A 21,121-nucleotide genomic window follows, 5' to 3' on the forward strand; every position below is an offset into this window, starting at 1 on the left:
TAACGAGTTTCAAGATTAACGGGTTCACTAAAAGAGCTAATGTCTCCAGAAATAATCAAAAACAAAGTTCAATGAACTTAGTTTTATGATTCACAATCAGCCTAAGGAGGGTGTATAGCTGTGTACAGTGCAGTACTGCTCTTCAACCAACGTTAACTGGTGCAGGCCTACACAGGAGCTACACTGCCATCTCTTAACAATCAGTCTTTCACATTCATTCTGCTATCTGCAATGTTACTGTATGGATCAAACAACAAGAACACATCCCAGACTGCATGGTTCATCTGCCTATACCAAACATTGTCGGGAATATTGGCCTTTAAACAACTCTACTTCCTGGAGCAGAGTCTTCCAGACTATAAAATTGGAAAATACACCCAACACATCACGGTGATGTGAGTCAGAGCCTCTGCTCATAAGACTCAGCGTCCTTAGAGCGTGTCGTTATTTGTACCCATTGGCACCAAGGAGAGGCAGTGGCCTTAAACATCCTGAACAACTCTGGAGGCTGCCGCAAATTCATCTCTGCTGTGAGCATGTGGCACTCTTTTAGCCTAAAGCCCAATAGATTTGCTTACACCACTGCACGCCTTAACCAGTGACAGGACTTGAGCAGTTACATGGCACTGGCTGCCCATCTGCTGCGAGCTTGCTCGCAACCATAGCTGAATAATCCCCCACAGCACTTCTCAGACACCCACTTGCTCTGAAGGTTATGATGCTGGGTCCAACAGGCCCAACAGGCCCTTATAAGACTCCCGCCCTCCCCCTCCCGTAGCCCCGCCGCGAGGTCCGACCGCCTCTGCAGGCACAAAGCCGATCCCGGCTTGGTTTGCTCTAGCTGTCGAGAGGCTGCTTACCTTGTGAGACATCAGTCCAAGTCTCAGGTATTCCCATCCCTGCTGCAAAGGCAGCCTGCTGCTGGACGAGCGCAGTCCTCAGCGGAGGGAACGGCACTACCGCCTCGAGAGAAGGAGCGACGGGAGCAGAGCGATTAAGATAACGAGTCGCAGATACAGGTGCTGCGCGCAGAGGCACCTCAGCACTAATCCCGCAGTAAAATGCAGGAGGTTTGCTCAGCAGAGGCAGCTCAGATTACTGCCCTCCTACCAAGCAGTCGTCAGCAGTCCTGACAGACAGGAGCAGAGACCGTGAGGAAAGGGGAAATTTGCTGAGTGAAAGTGCCTGGCGGCTCTGTCCTGACTCCCACGTTTCCCTGCTCCAGCAGATCTGGGGCCGGACCTCTCTTGTAGATCCCAGTGGGCATTTGGGAGTGAGAGGAGAAAAGATTAATAAGTGTTTACAGCCACGCAAGAATTATTTACTGTTTCTTTTGAAATTCACCACCCAAATTTAATCTGAAAAAAGTAACTGTGAATAATTGTGAGCGAGGGCTGGAGATAAAACCCACAGTGGAGGAGAGGTTATTCACTTGCCCACATGTCAGAAAATGAGAGATACGAGGGGTGGTTGAAGGAATTGGAGCTGTTTAGTCTGGGGAAAAGGACGGTGAGGGGAGAGCTCTTTGCTCTCTACAGCTCTCTGACAGGAGGCTGTAGCAGGGAGGCACTGGTCTCCTTTCTCAGGTGGTAAGTGGTAGGACAGGAGGAAGCGGTCTGAGATTGCGCCAGTGGATGTTTACATTGGACTTCAGGAAGAATTTCTTCATGCAGAGGGTGGTCAAGCATTGGAACAGGCTGTCCAGAGAAGTGCAGAGTTGCCATCCCTGGAGGTATCCAAGAAACGTGCGGACGTGGCACTAAGGGACATGGTTTAGTGGCGGGACTTGGTAGGTCAGGATGATGGTTGGACTTGATGATCTTGAAGGTCTTTTCCAACCTAGATGATTCTATAAATTAAATTAACATGCTTTGCCTACAGAGAACAAAATGTTGCATTCCAGGCCAAACAGAACGTACTGTCTCACTTTCACTTCACTATAATACTTCTTTCTCCAGCTGTCACATGAAAACATACACTATTCACAATCTTGCCCATAATCTTTACCATTCTTTTTCTACTTCAGTGTTCCCTTTTAGCCCAGTGCAGTTAAATACCTGACACCCTACAGTGCAGAAGAGCTGTATCACTCTTTATAAAAGAGAAGTGAGTAAGGAATAGTGCCACATAAAACTACCTATCAGCAGGAGGAACTGCACCCAGTTCCCCAGGCCAAACAGCATACTGGCAGCATTTCCAGTATCCACAACAGAAAGATGATGGCACTTGCTGCCTCCATTCTCCTCTTGCAATTCCACCTCGGTAATTTTTAAAGGCCTGCTAAACAGCAGATGAAAAAGTAACACTGAGAAGAGTTAACTAGTTACGGTGTATTTATGCAGGTACGACCTCCCTGAGAAGGCTTTATATTAGTGTTCTGAAGACTGATGAGTCTCCCCTCTAAGGCCAAAGCCAAAGCAAGCGGAAAGCTGGGGGGAAAAAAAAAAAAGGCATTTTGAAAGAAATTGTTTTCAATTCCCAGAGCTATTGATGTAGCCAATGTTTTGGCCAGGCGCATACACGTGAGTGCTCTTTGTCCAACTGCATTTGTGAAAGTGAGGCTGCCTTTCGCTACAAACAGGAAGACCTGTGCATATAAAAGACCAATCGATACTGCCTGTGCAGTTTCTGTTCTTCATTATTCCTCTGACTGAGATACTCCATTCATCCGGCCACAAGAGAGAAACAATACCATAGGATTCGGATGACCCATACAAGCCTGTTCATTAAAACACATGAAGTAGTTACAGTGACCACTTCACCCCAACGTCTGTTTTACAGCAGTAAATCCAGGGAAACTCAATTTGTATCAGTAGGATTACGTTAGATTTCATTAGCCTTTCCTGACCCCATCTCTCTTCCAAAGAAAACCTTGGATCAAGCAGTAAAAGCGTGGAAAAGGTTTTGAGAAATTGTTTTATAGTCCCGGGTAATTAGTATAGCTGAGCAAAGTAAATATTTAACCCAGCTAAGGATATGTATACATCAGCATGTATCAGTGCCACGCAACTTACAAATCCCTTACAAACCAATCATATTTGTAGTCAGCTCTTGAAATGAATGCCACGAAACTGGAGCTTGTTACAGTAAAGATGATGACGTTTAGTTACTCTCACTGCTTCTCCTGCAGCTGTGCTGTGAGGCTGTCATTCTGCAGTCCTGTGCACCTGGGGCAGGTAACCAAAGCCTCGTGCAAGTCCAGGTATTTGCCCCATCAACTAAAGGTCAGCCTAGACACAATCCCAGATACAGAAGCAAGGCACAGATCAGTCGGAGAACACATGCTTGCTTGTTTGGATTTTCATACTATTGTGATCTGATCCACCTCCAACTTAATCCGCAGGAAATTCCAAAAGAAGGAGATTCACACCCTAAAAAGCACTTTGTCCAGCACTGGCAGAGATTTCCCAGATTTTCCAGTGTCACTTTCTGACAAACTAAACCCCAGTCTGATTACTGCTTGAAGAAGGCAAACTAATCCAAATGCACTTGGTGAAAGAGGCAGCTAATGCAGAGTGGCAGTGGCTAGAAATTGTTGTGTTTCTAACACAGTCTCAGGTGAGGGGTCAGCCTTTAATGTCCTATCCAGATTAACACATTATGGTGGCTGGCATCTTGTTTTTCAAGGCATTTTCCCACTGTCCCTAACACTAGCCTAATTCTTTCTGAAAAATCATATCTAGATCCTCTCCACATTCACCATTCATGGTGGGAAGTTTCCTAAAAGTGTGGCAGCCCTAAGCTGTATCTAATTAAATCCTAGACAGTAAGCCTGCTGCCAGTGATTTCAAAATTGCATTCTGTTCACCTCTTAGCTATCTGCCCTGTGCTTCTCATTGACCTTTCCTAATGAGATAGGAACTGCAAATATTTTGATGAATGTGCAGAAGGTTCTTCTCATGAAAATAATGTTGCTTGAGATAGTTAAAAACTTGGAAGTTTCAGCCAAAACCCAGACAGATTTTGAAGACTTTACTTACCTGAGAGCTTACTGTACAGACCTCACAAGTACTGTACAAATACTGTACAAACAGCAGGTCAGGGCTTTGACAGTTGGTACCTATTTGTATCAGCTGAGGTCCTATCTCACCATGTAAGACTCCAGATGTAAGCTCATTTTTACATGTGTTTAAAAGATGCCCTTTAAAAGGACCTCTCCCCAAATATCTCACACAACAGAGCATCAGCAGCGTCTGACAGGTGACAAGCTGAGAGACCATGCCCACGGGCACAGTGGAATGCCATGGAGGAGTTCACAACTGAACATCCAGCACAAGACCACCCTGCTAGCCCTTAACCAGTGCTAATGCCAGCTTTGGCCTCTCAAGCTGTCAGTCTTACAACTTCCACGTGCACTAAACCTTTTTTGCTGTTCCTCCAGTCATCATCACTGAGCAAAAACTAACCAGTCTGCAGAGCAGCTCTCTGGAAACATACTCCTGCATTGCTGAAGAGTGGGGCGGGAGCCAATGCCTATTCTAATTAATTTCATTCACAAAACTTGGATTATTTGACACAATTTTTTGGCACACTGTCAAATACGACACAAAATTACATTAGTGTCATAAGAGGAAAGGATTAGTCCAAAGAGTTCTTTGAAGAATTGTGCTGGCACTTGGCTTTTTGTAAAAATGCCAGCAGCTTCCCCTCTCTCTAGGAATAACCCATTTTCTCCTGGTCAATGAGGGAAATCACTGCTCAGTGAGGGTCTGAGCCAAAGCCTTTTGGAGTCTGTGGGAATCTTTCCACCAATTTCCACAGGCTCGAATCCGCTCTGAGCCTCAGATGTCAGTCATACTGACATCTTCCTCCCACACTTCAGTACTTCCATGTGGTCATTTATCAGGTAGAGTGAAAGACTTTTTTCCCTTTGAAAAAAAAAAAATAACAATACTGAGAGCAATTGGCTGCTGAAAGAAAAACAATTTTGTAGCTATGGCCTGGGCATAAGTATTCTAAGACGTCTGAGTTTAATTCCTGATCTTGTCAGACAGGTCTTTAAATGAGTTGATAAGGGCTAGATTTGTTGGAGACCACAACACTGGCCATGCTGCAGCAGAACAGAGGCCTGAATATCCCAGCATCTTCTCCCTCGCAGTGCCCGAAAGCAGACACATCACAGAGACAGAAGCAGAACAAATATACCCACAAGTCCAGCGTCCTCCCAGCCCCAGCAGTTTGCAGCACTGTGGTTGTGTAAGCAGGAGGCAGCCCCTGACACAAGACTGGTGTTCCCAGGGGGTATTCTCCTGGGTGAACTTCCAGCCCATTCAGCACATGACTTTACCATCTTCCTCTGCTGTCCATGGTCTCAGTGCTCAGTGTAATTTCCCTTCCCACATCTCATCTTTCAAACAAGGGGCAGTGGGACAGGGCTGTGCCAAGAGCATAAGCTGAATAACCCAAGCCCTGGGGGGAATCTGTAGGGAAGTATGAAAATGAACATGCAGATTACAGTTATAGCCACGGATAAGCTTAATCCTCTCTTTCTGTACAGTTTTTAGTACAATAGGAGAATGAGGATAATGTTTTCTATCCCTATTCCTCCTTTGTTTGACTTGCATATTTAGCCCAAAGGCTCTTTGAGAAGGAAACTGGTTGCAGGCACTGCTAAGTTTGGGGCTGACACAAACTACCAGCACTGAAAATAGAAAATCAACTCTCTTGAATACTGATCTTTGGTATGTTTTTATCTCTGTGTTTAGTGTTTACTTACACCTCACTATAAAGCTGCCCCAGAAAGTGAGAAATACAGCCAAATGTCTTTCACTCTACATAAAACATACAATGAGAACCGGGTATGCACACACCTCTGGGACTGGCAAAGCTGGTGTCAGAAACAGTGGCAACCATACTTCGAATTTCAGTACCTACCTCAGCAGTGATGCTGGCACCAAGCCTCAGCACCACATCCCCATTCAAGCTATGGCTGATTCACATGAGCAGAGGGTTTACTCATGGGCCGCTATGAAGAACAGGGCTGGTGGATGGCTTTTACTGCAGCAGTCTCAGAAGCACGATACTCACATGCCAGTGCATCCCACATGAAGCCTCAAGAGTGCAACAAGATGTTATGGCAACTACATACTTTAGGAACAGAATGGGCTTCATCTATATACAATATCGTATATGCTACCTAAAGAATACCTGAACAGACTTTCTACAATAGTTTATACCTGTGTGACAGGACAAACGCTAAGAACATGCATTTCACAACGTGGAGGTGTGCAGTAAGTTTTGGTGAAGATCACAGATATTTGAGATTTATGCTCCACGCAATCTCACTAGCTCTGCTAATGCAAGTATCGTCAGAACTCCTCACATCACATCCCAGGTCAGAGCCAATGTGCTGGCCTGAACCCTAAGAACAACAACCCCAAAGTGCTCTACAGGATTCCTGCATGTCAGCATGTGCAGAGTACAGGCCTACATTAGCAATTCTCTGCAGAGAAATGTACTTGCAGTTCCACTAGCAAATTTTAATAGAGCTTAGCATTCATTAACCAAGACTGATGCTAGATCCAAGAGTTTAAAGAATCTCAGGGCTAAATTCTGACCTGAAGTAACTCATCTGAACACCATTTGAGTCAATGGAGCTGGGTTACACCCACCAAGAACGCAGACCAAACTGTCCGTGACAAGTCACAACACATTGATGTCTCAACAAAAATGACTTCACATTTTCACCTCTGTCATTCCTGCACCAGGCAACAGCGAATGCCACAGCAACTCAAAGGAATGGCTTGTAGGAGGCCCTAGTTCAAACAGTGTTTGTGTTAGAAAGGGTGGCTGAGAGTTGCTGTCCCTGTGACTGTGGTTGCCTTCAGCATATTCGCAGAGCTGCTACATTTGCCATCATGCCTCGCTGATCTAATTGCTGCTGTTATGAACATGTTGAATGTAAAACTATGTAAACAGTGTGACTCTCTAACAGCCATTCTTGCTTACTGACCTGTGGAAAAGTCTATTTTGGGCAACTGCTGTAGGCTGCTGTGGCTGTTGTAAAGCAGACAAGGCAATGCACACACTTGGAGCCGTACCTTCAGCTGATACAAGCATGCACAGCATGATTAGATTGAACTGATACCGCTGAAAAGGTCTGGGAATTTTTAAAATTGCATCCAACTCTGCTTAGGCACTGAAGTTGGAGAGCAAGCAACAGAAAAAAACAAGCTGAAAAAAAGCAAAAGTCTTTATCAATTAAACAAGTGAGTCTTATTTCTATGGCTTGTAGCTTTAGCTTTCAAACACGCCATCTCCTCCAGATGGTTAAAAATCAACTGAGTATCAAAAGCTATCTAAGGTAGTTTACAGATGACAGTACACAAGATTCCTCCAACAAAATTAAACAAACCAGTCTCTGGTTTCTCACAGTGATTCATGCTCAACATTGCCAATCTTGCAAACCATGAGCAAAAAGATCTCCCCAGCATCAGCCTGTGGATTCTTCAGGCTTGATGGGGCTGGTTCTGCTCAGATCCTCAGTCAGAGGCACTTGTCACCAGCAGTGATATAGATACACTGAAGACCATCAAGGGAAAATTGTGAAAAGCCCTCTTCTGAGCACCTAACCTGTTGGCACATTCTTGTTGTCTGTCACCAGTGGAGCAATGCTTGTTCCTTCTTCCCTGTAGCACACTGCTATCTTGCCTCCTTGCCTACTGCTAATTTTAAAAGCTGTTTCCCTCACTCACTGTTTATCCCTGGCGATTGGATGTGGCTAGTAGGACTTAGTGCTCAAGCAAGTGTATGCCCTTTGCCTGACTGCTTGGGTTTGCAATGTATGAGAATGGAACAGATGTGTTTTCTTTTGGGCCAGAAGAGGAAAGTGTCCTGAAAAGCCCTGTTCTAAAAAGAGGGGAAGAGGAAGGAGAAAGATAAGCAGGTAATTTTTCAGTTCAGTTCTAAACATCTTAAGAATTACATGGCAGAAAAAGAATTGGAATAGATCACCAAGCCAAATCCACCTTGACAGCAACAAACACACATACAATTACAGCAGCGGTGTATTCAAGACAGGAGATTCTAACTCATTTTAGCAAGGAGAGGAAAGTGCATCTAAGAAGCACTAAGTAAAGCTCTGTCATGCAGAGCAGCTCTCACTCTGGCTTCTTCAGGCTTCAGCACTAAGAAGTGTGAAGCAACAGCAAGCTTTCCCTATGGCACACCAGCTACAGACCTGAGGCCTACAGATATACACAAATAAACATATACTGTGTTGTTCTGGAAATGAACAAGCAAAGCAAGAACAGGGAGAACAAGGAATGGAAATAAAGAAACTTAAGGGCATTAGGAACAGCCTCTTAAATTAGTTACATATAAGCAGCCCTGTTAGAGAAACAAGAGAAAGCTGAACACTTCAAAACTGCCACCCTGGGCTCCTTAGGTGAGACAAAGAAAATGCAATTAGACACCAACCTTGAAAATTCATTTACCAGATATCTCCCAAATAAGAATAACAGAATCAGAGAATCAGAGAATTGTTTGAATTAGAAGGAATTCTAAAAGCCATCTAGCCCAGTTCCCCTGCAATGAACAGGACACCTACAGCTACATCAGGTTGCTCAGAGCCCTGCCCAGCTTGACCTTGACAGGGCTTCCACCACCTCTCTGGGTAACCTGTGCCAGTGCTTTATTACTCTTATTGTAAAAAACCTTTTTCCTTATATCCAGTCTAAATCTCCCCTCTTTTAGTTTGAAACCATTTTCCTTGACCCTGCTAAAGAGTCTGTCTCTTTCTTATAGCACCCCCTTAGATACTGAAGGGACAGCTCCCCTTTAGATACTGGAAGGATTATCTTGGGGATACAGAGACCTGTATCATATCAAGCAAATCATTTGATCATTCCCTGCCTCAGCTTCTCATCTACGATGGATCAATTATACTTCCTCTGGCTGCTAAAGGTTGTTAATGTTCCAAAAGAGGAACTGCCATGTACTAGGAGTTGCCCAAGAGACAGCACCAAAGGCTGCTTTCCAGCTGCTGAGGTGATTCACACATGAAATGCAGATATTCTTTTGCTTCACTTTCAGACTCCTCCAGCATGTGGTGGCTCTCACATAAGCCAGTGCACACCCACCCAGTCTGTTGATCTTTACATTGCAACATCACATGCTAACAACTTAACCATATTTACAGAGGATGTAATGGGTAGCCTAATCAGTGAGGCTTTGCCCCATCTCAATCCCCTAACTGCACTGCAACTGGCTTTGGTACCATGCCCGCAGGAAAGAAATGCCAACAGTAGTTAGAGTATAGGCTTATTTTCTCCTGTTATGAATGGTGTATTTTAATGACCCTTTCCACTGCCATTTTTTTCAATCACATATCGATACATTTACATTACTCCCTTCACTCTTATTCAATTTACTTTCAGCCGAGAAAGAATCAGCTCACCACATCTTCCAGTAGCTCAGGCTCACTGTGGCCCTGTCTGCTCTGGATTTCCAGACATCTACTAAGATCGCACTGATACAGAATTTACAGAGGCAACCACTTTGTTAAGGACAGTTTACTTATCTGCAAGACTGTTCAATTCTGACAACTCATCTTACACTAGAGAAGCAGTAGGAGACACTAACTTTGGGGAAAAGGTGAAGCTGCCACTTTGATTTTGAAGCAACCAACTGGATGCTTCTTTCAAAATCAGATCTAGGGCCTGCGAAGTGCTTGTAATGAGTAAGTTGCTTCTTCTTTTGAATTATTTTTCACACATTTCAATTAAATATATATTAACAAAATAAAACTTGCTTAAAGACATTGTGTTCCAAGTCTACATTAAGCTCATGAGCAAGGAAATAGAATGCAGATAAACTCACAGCTTCACAAGTCTCTCCCACTGCAAGTTCCTCCCAAATGTCAGCAGGATGTTTGCATAGAAGTGAAAGGCAGGCTACGGTCCTCATGTACTAACTACTCAGGTACTGCCTATTTACTCATAACCGTTCATTTATAATAAGTATCACTGTGAGATGAGTCATTTTTCTCATCTCTGTTTATGTTCTTCTTTCCTCTCACACTGAATTTTCTCCCATTTTCCCTTCATATTTCTGTCATTGTAACTATCTGCATTCTTCTCTTTCATTAAAGTGACCATAACATGATGACTACAGATGCTGAGGCATCGGTACTGAACTTTGCAGATGACATTCCAAGGAAAATAACACATCATTGCATCAAACTGTCTGCAGACCCAGCAAGATTTGGTAATACAAATTTTTGCTTAATAACACATGTAAATGTTCACTCAGCTGCAATAGGAACTAACAACTCAACTTCGTCCTAAAATAAAAACTGAGATTAAGTAGCAACCTGCACATGCTATGCAGGCTACACAGATAAATGGACTGAGTCAAATGTACTCTGTATGTCATCTATTTGATGTTCTTACTACAAAACCTCTGAATAAAAAATCCAAGCTTTCTGTCTGATGTGACGTCTCATGTCATCATCACACCGCAACAGAGAACTCCTGAATTTTTAAAAAATTTAAAAACAAACACTCAAACCTTCAAAAATATGCTGACCTTGAATATGCTTTGGAAAGAACCGAAAAGATAGACATCAAGCAGACTTTGCTATTGTTTGCATATGACTTTAACGGGGTAAAGTCCATGTCAGTATGAGTTTGTGTCACTCCCTAAGCAAAAGTTCTTATTAATACTGGAATCACATACTAAAAATTCACAAATGACCATTCAGAGAGTTTTAGGACTGCTGGTATTGCAGCATGAATACCTAATGCACTTGAGATAAATGGTTATAAACAATTTACAAAAATCAGTACCTTACACACTCTGCCCAAAATTATTTTTAGACAGCGTAGTACTGCCAGACATTTTGTTCTCCTCCACGTAACAAAAACAATCCTAGATGGAAAGCACACTATCACTTCCTTTACTGGTCTTAATGGCTAAACTCATTAGGTCTGGGGTAAAGACAGCCTGCACATCTTTGGTGCTGTAGCTTTATCTCAAGTTTAGTTTGCAAACCTTTGTTCGTATTTCACCAGGCACCAGCCTCCCTAGCAGCTTTCCCTTACCTAAGATGAAGTCTTCACATGGCTGATGTTCTGTCATGAGTTGCTTTCCTTAATTTCTTTTGCATCTAGCTGCCTTTCATATTGTTGGAAGCTTTATTTAAAACAAAAGCTCACTTTCATAGAATCATAGAATGGCCTGGGTTGAAAAGGACCTCAAAGATCATCGAGTTTCAACCCCCCTGCTAAGTGCAGGGTTGCCAACCACTAGACCAGGCTGCCCAGAGCCACGTCCAGCCTGGCCTTGAATGCCTCCAGGGATGGGGCATCCACAACCTCCTTGGGTAAACTGTTCCAGTGCGTCACCACCCTTTGAGTGAAAAACTTCCTCCTAATATCAAAAACTAAATCTCCCCTGTCTCAGTTTAAAACCATTCCCCCTTGTCCTATCGCTATCCACCCTCACAAACAATCGATCCCCCTCCTGTTTATACGCTCCCTTCAAGTATTGGAAGGCCACAATGAGGTCTCCCCGGAGCTTTCACTTCTCCAAGCTAAACAATCCAGTTCCCTCAACCTTTCTTCAGAGGAGAGGTGCTCCAGCCCTCTGATCATCTTGGTGGCCCTCCTCTGAACTTGTTCCAAGAGCTCCACATCCTTCTTGTGCTGGGGCCCCCAGGCCTGGACGCAGTACTCCAGATGGGGCCTCACAAGAGCCAAGTAGAGGGGGTCCACCACCTCCCTCTCCCTGCTGGCCACTCCTCTTTTAATGCAGCCCAGAACATAGTTGGCCTTCTGGGCTGCCAGTGCACACTGCTGACTCACGTCCAGCTTCTCATCCACCAGGACCCCCAAGTCCTTCTCCACAGGGCTGCTCTCAAGGAGATCTTCCCCCAGTTTGTATAAATACCTGGGATTGCCCTGGCCCAAGTGCAGCACCCTGCATTTGGCCTTGTTGAACCTCATTAGGTTCTCGTGGGCCCACTTCTTCAGCCTGTCCAGGTCCCTCTGGATGGCTTCCCTTCCTTCCAGTGTATTGACTGCACCGCTCAGCTTGGTGTCATCCGCAAACTTGCTGAGGGTGCGCTCGATTCCATCACCTATGTCATTGATAAAGATGTTGAAGAGCACCAGTCCCAAGACTGAGCCTTGGGGGACACCACTCGTGACCAGACTCCACAAAAGAGGAGGAGGTTCCCCTTACTGCTTTACTGTTTCCCAGCATTCTGCTCTGGGATCCTTCTTTTATCCCTTCTCTTTCCCTTTTGGAAAAGTGGAGGCAAAATCTTTGTTCTCTACCTTGCTATCAGATGGCCAGAGAGCTGAGTCCTGCCACCTTTGGTGACTGGGAGAATTCAGACAACTTCTGACCCACTACCCACAAAGCAGTCAAGATCTCACTTTTTTGTTCTATCGCTAGTTTCTCAGCCTATGGTATAAACAGAAGTCTGGGCTCTTAGCACTTAGTTATAATTTTTTTCAGTTTTGAGTTTATAGATTTACTGAGCTTTAAATGTGCACTAAGGGCTTGAAGTATCTTGGTAAGGGGATATTATGTGAATGTAATATCTCTTAAAGTTAGTGTGCTTGATCTTATTTCTATTGGTGATTAAGTGAAACCATGAAAGACTCTGAACTAAAGTTTCCTTAACTTTACAACAGTACTCCAATCGAGGAAAACAACAAATACTCCTTCGTATTCATTAAAAAGAAAAAAAGGTGAAAAGGTCTCAGGAACTTAAAAATAATGGAGAGATAAACTATTGTTACACTGAGAAGTATAATTTTGAAATGTAAAACACTGCTGGATGATTCTTAATGTTTTCAGAAGTAATGAATTGCATTTAAAATTATCCGTCCACCAGCTACACAAGCGATGTACCACCTCAGTATCTGGACTTTTTCATAAGGTCACTGTCGGTACCTGAAGACACTTCATGTAAACAACACAATATAGCCAGCAGAGCATGAAATATACTCCAGAAAACAGAAGGGTGTCTGAGCTGTTCATGCCTGTCCCATTCAGACATCACCCCTCGGATGTTAGCCAGTTGTTCCAACTTAGTGACTCAAACTGACACCTTTTGTTTGGCTAATGACAGCTCCTCAGCTATGCTGATCTTGACCCAGATTCCTCTCTGTCTGAGCATGGAAATTCAGGACAGAGCGCTCCATAAAACGATACCAGCTATCACCTAACTGGCATAGAAAAAATAACTGTTTGGACATGCCCACAGTGAAAAACATTCAGGAAGCATCTCTATTAAGGTCTTAAGTAACACAAACATTTTACATACAAACATTTATGATTCAAAATGGGCATCAGGTTCTGTGACGTGACCCTAAGATATTCTGCCTGTAACCAAGAGGTAGTGTCATTATTTGTGCAGGCACCGGTACAATTTGTGCAGTTGAGTGAATACCATCAGACCCACCATGCTACTCATTACCATTTATAAGGCCTCTGACAGCCAGGGAAATGGCAGTACAGAATGGGTGAGGAGAGATCACTCATTCAGTGATGGTACAGAGGTTGTTGCTCAAAAGACACAGGCAAAGCAGCTGATCTTCCCCCTAGGTCTCACCTTGAGTACAATACTGATAAGACTGCTCTGTGTCAGCATGGCCACTTTATCACTCACATGCAGAATGTGAAATAGCTCCAAATTCCACTCAGGCCAGTGGAAATCTTTCTGCTGTCACAGCAACAGTGACAAAACAGAGAAAACAAGGCAAGAGCTATGTACAGAATCGTCACCCTCTCACAGGAAGCCCCAGGCACTCTAACGGATGATGGGCACTGCCTGGAAGTCACTGAACAAGATTCCTGGATTGTCACATGGCAGTTTTGCAGTGGAAGATTTGGATAAGTAGTTCACATACTTGGATGTATCAGTGACAAAGGAGTCATAGAAATGTTTGCTGAAAAGAACAAACGTTTGCCCTCGAGCTCATGCCTGTGTGCTTAAAAGAAGGCTATTGCCAAGATCAGGCCAAGCCATTGATTTTCAGTTGGAGATGTGAAGGGGATGGTAGTGACACCCTACAGGGCGAGAAGGAGGGAGAGAGTGTTGTATCTTGCCTACCTGCGAACAACTAGCTTGAGTTTCTTGTAGGACCCTTTAACCAGGGAGATGGCCTCTCTCCTGGAGCTGCTCAGTTGCACCTCATTGATGTTCACCACCTCGTCACCAGCCTGCAGCTTGGAAGGCAGGGAGTCTGCTTTACCTCCCTCTTCAATCTGCAAAGGAAAGAGAAAGAAATGGTAAAGCACACCTGCCACAGTTTGGCTGTCGCACGCAGAGCTGAGCATGCGTTTCTGGCCAGCCCCAAACTTAGCTCTCTGACTAAGAAACACTGCTTCCCTTTGCCAGACAGCTTCCTCAAAGGACTACATTCCATATTGATGGAAGACAGGGATCGGCAGCCAAATGAATTCTGCCAAGAAACATTGTTTTGAATAAGCTGGAAAGGTATTTGGCATTTGGAAGCAGTAAACGCCAACAAAATGGAACATCTCCTGATAAGAGCACCCCAGACACAAACCCAAGGGGAAAGGCAGATTAGAAGACTCAGGTGTGATTTTCTGGTTCAGGCTCCTTTTAGCGATCTAACTGTCTGATTAACAGCTTCTTGTTTGCTTATAGGCCAGCAACAGAACAGATGCACATAAGTGTATGCAGTTAGTGACATGCAGTAGCATGTCACTCCATCTGACATTCAGTATAAAAGGAAGTAGACGATTTTCATTCTATGAGAAGGTAAGTAGCTTGCCCAAGGCTATGTAGTGGTAAAGCTAGGATATCCCCCAGAACTTTCCTCCCTGTTTTGTATAGCCCATTGAGTACCTTGTGCAGTCCTTCATGAACATCGATTCTCCATCACTGTGCCAGCAGCAATGCACCAAGTCTACACACAAGTGAGTGACAAGGCAGAGGAGAAGAAAATTGGACTAGAATTTCTGACTCCCACCCTTGTGCACTAGTGCATTGCCTCTCCTCAAAGGCAGACTAGCATAGCAATACTGAATATTAGCGGAGGGCAAGGTCGTACACAGCTTAACACACTCTGAATCCTAAGCTTCTGGAGAATGAAGTGCAACCAAAATAGCTTTTATTACAAAACTTGCCACCACAAAATCTGATATGCAAAGCACCTGGCAGTCCATGTTTAACAGAAGATGCAACCTGTGTCAGCTGCTGTCACAAGACTCGTATTTAAGTATAACATCTGATGGCACCCAAAAAGTACAATCTCTTCCTTCAGTCGTTCACCTTCCCAGAAATCACATCAAAATAAAAGATATATCTGAACTGGATTCAGAGCCTGACTCCACTAGCAGAAGGACTAGTGTTGGCAGGGGAAAGCGAAATTGCATGCACACTCTTATTTCAAGTCATATCAAGTAAAATGTAATTGAGTCACGACTCAAACACGTAACTCAGCACATGCAGACGTATTACTCTGGTACATTAGCTTCAGTGTAAATGGCAGTTTCTCACAGGTGAAGCCTGTGAGTGAGCCTGTCGTGAACAATGGAATTCCAGCTCATGCATTTTATAACACTTAAAAGCTGACTTTCACAAACATTAGCTAACCGATTCTCCTAGCTCTCTACACAGGTAGGTAAAAATCATTGTCATTCATGCTACCGGGAAGTCATTCCACTGATGAATGAGCTTTTTCTTTTCTTCATAAGAATGGATAAAACCACAGGAATGAGACTTCATATAAAGATCCCTGTATCACACTTACCAGGAAGGGTGAGAGATGAAACATTAGACCTCGCTGCGAGCATAAGTAAATAACAAACTAAAAATGCCATATGGCTCCAGTTTGTTGTAAAGAAAAACAGGTGGGTAGCATTTAAACTAAATTTAATAGAGTGGGATACTGCGGGTTAGATTAATCGGCAACAAAGTCAACAGAAGAGATTTCTTTTTTTATATTGGTTATTGTTTTGTTATGTTAGGTCATATGTGGAGAAAAGGCATTCTTGGACCAGTATGTCCTTGTAACAAATATCAGCTACTTCAAAGGCTAAGATACTCACCAGAAGCATTTGTATTAACTTCTGCCCGATGAACCTTGTCCTTAAGCATTACCAGTTATACCCCAAAATCATTATCTGTGCTTTATCATGGAATCATAGACTCAAAGAATCATTTGAGTTGGAAGGGACTCTAAAACGCCATCTAGTTCAACCCTTTCCTCATTCATTCTAGTTTTGGAACTCCATAGGGTCACTGTTTTAGAGCTCTCTTTGCAACTACGGGGACTAGACATTTGTTTTTCTGCTCTGTTTTTTTAGTGAAAATGGGAATTCAGATTCTTCTATAATTACCATTATAAATAATCTGAAATCCAAGACTTAAGGAAACACTAAAAACCACAATACTCCTGATAGGATTGTTAACATTATGAACAGCTCTAAAATAAATCTGTCTTCGAACAATGATGTGTCCCTGTTGTCAGTCAAGTTAAAACTAATTTTGTGCAGGTCTTTGTATGTGTATACTTATATATAGCAAATATTTACTTTTATCTAGGTCAAGATGACCATATTTGAAGCTGCTAAAGTGATCGAGTAGAGGAACTCACTAAACTTGCCTTTGAAGAGAGGAGCATCTTGAAACAACATGTTGTTAATCAGCATGATTAGTGTAGCCTGCAGAAGGGGATATCAGCCCTGTCTTTAAGTGACCAATTGTAGGCCAGAGGCTGTATCAGGATGGTGGTCAAGTGATAAGATAAGGTATTAAAAAATGTCCTGAAAATCCAGAGGTATGCTAGCTTTGTGGGATACCACCTAGCATCCAAGCTTGTGCAACTTTGCAATAAATCAGTATCTCATGTCTGTGTGTGAGACTGACTTACTGCACACCAGCCAACAAATCTGCCTTTCAGAGCACATTCCACTTTATTCCCATGCCAGTGGCTGTTAAACTGCAGTTTGCAAGGCTGTGTAGCAAGCCACAGCAGTATATTAAAGAATGTCTCTAAGGAGAGTTTGCTAGCCTGCATACAGCCATCTGCAAGTAATGCCAGAGGCTGAGAATGATCTTATTTGCTCCTGTGCACTTAAACTATCCACAAACAAGACCTAAAACAAGACACACTTTTTATGATTAGAAGCTTTTGATGGCAGCATCAAAGCTGAATTTCCTATGTATCTATAGATAAATGGAGATATGGTTTGATTTGTTTTGCTTACAAAGTTATCTGTTAGCCTTCCCTCTTGCTTAGGCACAGTTATCTCATCTAACCAACTGGAGTTTCCTGGATGAAATCCCTGGATTTCCTGGAGGAAACCACTCACAACAGCCCCCAGACCTGGCAATGCCACCGGAAGAGTCAAAATTCAAAAAGACTCATGGGTTTCCTCCAAAAGTCCAGAAATTAGACACCATCTCCCAAAGTAAATTTCAGACGCTCCATGTTCTAACAAGGACACTTCCTCACTGAATGCCTCTGAAAATATTTGTGTATAAGGAGCGGTAATATTTCAAGGAAAGGACTGAATAACTCAAACAAAACAGTCCGCACTATAAACACAAAGTTCTATCTCTAGTGAGTATAACAATTATCAACAAAAGCAAACAAGCCTCAGCGTACACGGAACCTATTTAAATGAGCACTTGCTTCACTGAGCAAGTTACGGATGAGACTCTGCTGGTTTTGTGCCGCACTGAGCAGACAAGGACCACAGGACAGAAGATACTTGCAAAGCTCTGCGTGCCAAACAGGCAGATAAATACATAGGCAGGCCACTTCTGCATGGGGCTATCCTCTCTGAACAACATCTTCTGCAGACCAGGCTACAAGCAAGAGGAAAAGAAAGAAAAGTCTTGAACTGTTTCCTAAGCCTCAAGTGGCTCAAGTGATGTCAGTTGGCAAGGGCAAAGCTAGCCCCACAGTCTATTATTTTAAGTGCGTAAGTCGCGTTGGAGTGGTTTGAACAGCCACGGTATTGTCAAAATCACCTTCAACAGTCACTCACACCAAAAATATAATCGCTGTGAGCTACATGACCTAGTGTAAGAGGCCAATCAATAGGCAGTAAGACCTCTTGCGGTTTATTTAAGCTGAGAAGAACAAGGTGATTTGACACCAGCAAACTTTCTGGGTGTAGGACTGTTTCTCAATCCATCAGGAGCAGGAGGAGTCAGCAGGAGCTGGCTGGGGACTGATGGTTTCTGGCTGGATTGAGCAAACCACTCAACCGCGCAGGGAAAAGAATACCTAAGACACAAGCTGGCTAGATTCAATGTCACATCTCACTGCAGATGCTGTGAATAGAGCCAGCTGCCCAGGTACATGGGGAGCAGAAACCCCCTCCTTGAAATCAGTAGGAGCATCTGTACAGCAAAGCATTCACTGGTAGCATAAATACTCTTGGTTTCTGTGTCTTAGTTTTCTAGCTGTAAAATGGACACAATCATTGTAATCTTCGTCTGTTCTGCCTGTTCAGTGTATAATCTCTCTGTGCAAGGTGATGATCCAAATGCAGACTCTCATTCTAGGGGCTGTCTCTCCGAACCTCTAGCTCACAGGCTCTGACCTGGCAGGAGTCTTTGCCACTTGAACCATGAACAGGAAATTTTCCCCTCCCAGAAGATGGCCCTACTTCCTCCAAAATCCTATCTAACTTCTCCATAAAGTCTGTAATTTCAGCATCTCCCACACACTTTATTCTTTCTTCTGTTTTTCACAAACATATCTAGCCAATGCTTTCAGGTTCTTTAGAAAGAGAAAACAAGATTTTCCTTGCCAAGCAGGCCCCCTCAGCTGCTTCAGAAAGTCTCAGTAGTCCTCTCAGGCTGACACAGACTAAATCCGCTCAGTTGTCTTTACTGTAGTGAAGCCTACCATGCCCACTGCCCTTTCCTGAAAATCCCAAAGGCCACCCCTGATCCTGCTTTGCATTAACAATCCAGTCCATTTTCTTGTATTTGAGGAGGCTTCTCGTCATTCAGAGGATCATACTTTGAACTCATCTGTTCTCCCTTTTTTTGGCTTACTGTAAAAGCAAGAAGTTGCTTAAGCAGATCACCAAGGATACATAAGACTTATTACTACTGTCTTTTGTTTGGTTTGCTATGGTTACTGTAAGTTCAGGGAATGCTCTCTGAGATCTTTTCTTGATTATTTTAAAGAGGTTTTCATTATTTCTTCCTCCTCTCCCTTTCTTTGAGGAGCTTTTGTAACAACATATTCTCTGTAGCTTTTAAGATGGATTGTTCCATCTTTGTGTTCTTTGTATTAAGAATGGTGCATGTGATTCCAAAACTGTAAACTTACTTGCTGAAGTTTCTTATTAAAAAAGAAGCAGCAAATACTTATGTACACTGTTTGCAGTTAGCAGTCACACTGCAGGTGAGTACAACTGCTGAGTAGCACTGGAAGACACGCTGGAAAAAAACAGTAAACCACCTTAGCCGGGTGTTGACAGAAGCTGCAGCAATCACAATGGCAAACTACTGCTGTGCCACATATTGTAGTGATGGGAAGCAACACAAATGAACTGCTGGAGATGGCTGTCCAGAATTACTGAGCTGAATAAAAAATTCTTATAGGAACCAGTGTGGTGAGAGAGGAAGAAATCTTGGTCCATTAAGGACCCAGGAGAGGTATCTTCCTCTGCTGCAAGTTTTCCATGACTTAACCAGGAGGAGCATTACAGAAAAATGTTCTCTGCTTCTGAACCCTTGATCATCCTCCTTCTCAGCCCTATTATCAGTCCATTTTCATCTCCACATCTCCACTGCTAAAGCATTTGTAATGATTTCAAATATTCTACTAGAACTATTTTTATTCTTTCAATTGGAATGATGCATTTCCATTGAAACGAGGGTTCGCCTCTGCCTTAGGTTGCACATTAGGTTATCAGCACTGGTACTGGTACAGAGGCCTAGTGCACCAAGTCTGGCTTGCTCAGTAAACCTGTAGCTGACTGATTTAAGTTTTATGTTGGAGATGAGTTTTTTAAGCCCCTCTGGAGTTCAGAAATGCTTCTCAAACCTTAAAACAGTTGCAGAGCTGCCAAATGCCTCCAGAGAATATGCTGTTCCCATCATTCAGACTGAATGCCATGTCAAAACTTGGGGGCAGTGAGAGTTTCCCATGCAGCAGACAGAAATTCTTCCCCATTGTTCCCAACCTCTGTGTCAGCATGACAAAGCAGTTAATATGATTCAATCTAAAAACAGTTAAGTCAAAGGTTTCCCCCTGGAGCCATATCTCTGCTGGATATCCCCATCTCTGATGCAGACATGTATCGAGAGAGAATTTAGCTATTGACATTTACTTGAAGCCAAATAAAGTGTTTTCAAAGTTGTTATTGTTTTATTCTGCAGGGAAGCAAGTAAGGGATTTTTTTTTTCATAGTGCTTCAGCTTGTTCAGCAGTAACATTACTGCTCACAAGTGAAAAATACATTAACGGAAAGATTAATTTATTCTAGGTAGCTGTACAAGTTTTGTGCAGAATGAATTCACCTTGAGAGCCTGAATTTTATTTTTTCAGGAAGAACAAGTTAAACTACATTATTTTGAAGGGTTAACAGTGCTAAGAAATCTTTCTGGCATTACCAAAAAAGATCTGCTTCTTAACACGGGCAAAACAAGGTATTTTCTCCCACTCAGTCTAAGCCATGTTAATCAATATATTTACTTGGCTTGGAGCAAGTCTCCTCAAAGGAGAACTCCAACCCTGGCCATTCACAACTCCAATACTTCTGGTATCTTCAGGCTTATTTTCCAGATGCTGCATCAGAGAGTAAAACCTGTAAACCTAGAGAAAAAACCTAGAGTAAAACCCTGTAAACCTAGAGAAACATCTACTCACTGTGTTGGCAGCAACAAGTCACTTGCTCTGATTTTAGCACCGCGTCCGTGACTGACATCAGATAAACTCAGCAGTATTTGATCCCATACAGAGAACTGTAATAGACAGTTCACAGATTCTTTGCAGGGTGTGTGTGCGCGCATGTACGTGTGTGAAGCGATATACAAACTCACTTTATCTATCTGCCAGGACCAAAGGCAGAATCCGTTCTCCTGCCTCTCCAATGAATTAATCAGCTTACTAAGTACATGCATAATATTCTGCTTTGACTCTCAGGAGTGACAAAATCCAGTGTG

General features: G+C 43.2%; 1 protein-coding gene across 5 annotated transcripts in view; it reads right to left on the reverse strand.

Annotated features, from left to right (window-relative positions):
• SHROOM3 (shroom family member 3) overlaps window positions 1–21,121 on the reverse strand; it is a 139,858-nt gene that overhangs the window by 82,544 nt on the left and 36,193 nt on the right. For 2 of the 5 annotated variants that reach the window (XM_021394615.1, XM_021394614.1), the window contains exon 2: window positions 14,066–14,220. In XM_021394615.1, coding sequence (XP_021250290.1) covers window positions 14,066–14,220 — 155 coding nt within the window. Of the gene's footprint in view, window positions 1–860; window positions 1,070–14,065; window positions 14,221–21,121 lie in introns of those variants that run through there. The other 3 variants (XM_021394618.1, XM_021394617.1, XM_021394616.1) reach the window with 2 other exon arrangements.

Source organism: Numida meleagris, chromosome 4 (genome assembly GCF_002078875.1).
Source record: "Numida meleagris isolate 19003 breed g44 Domestic line chromosome 4, NumMel1.0, whole genome shotgun sequence".
Taxonomy (NCBI): domain Eukaryota; kingdom Metazoa; phylum Chordata; class Aves; order Galliformes; family Numididae; genus Numida; species Numida meleagris.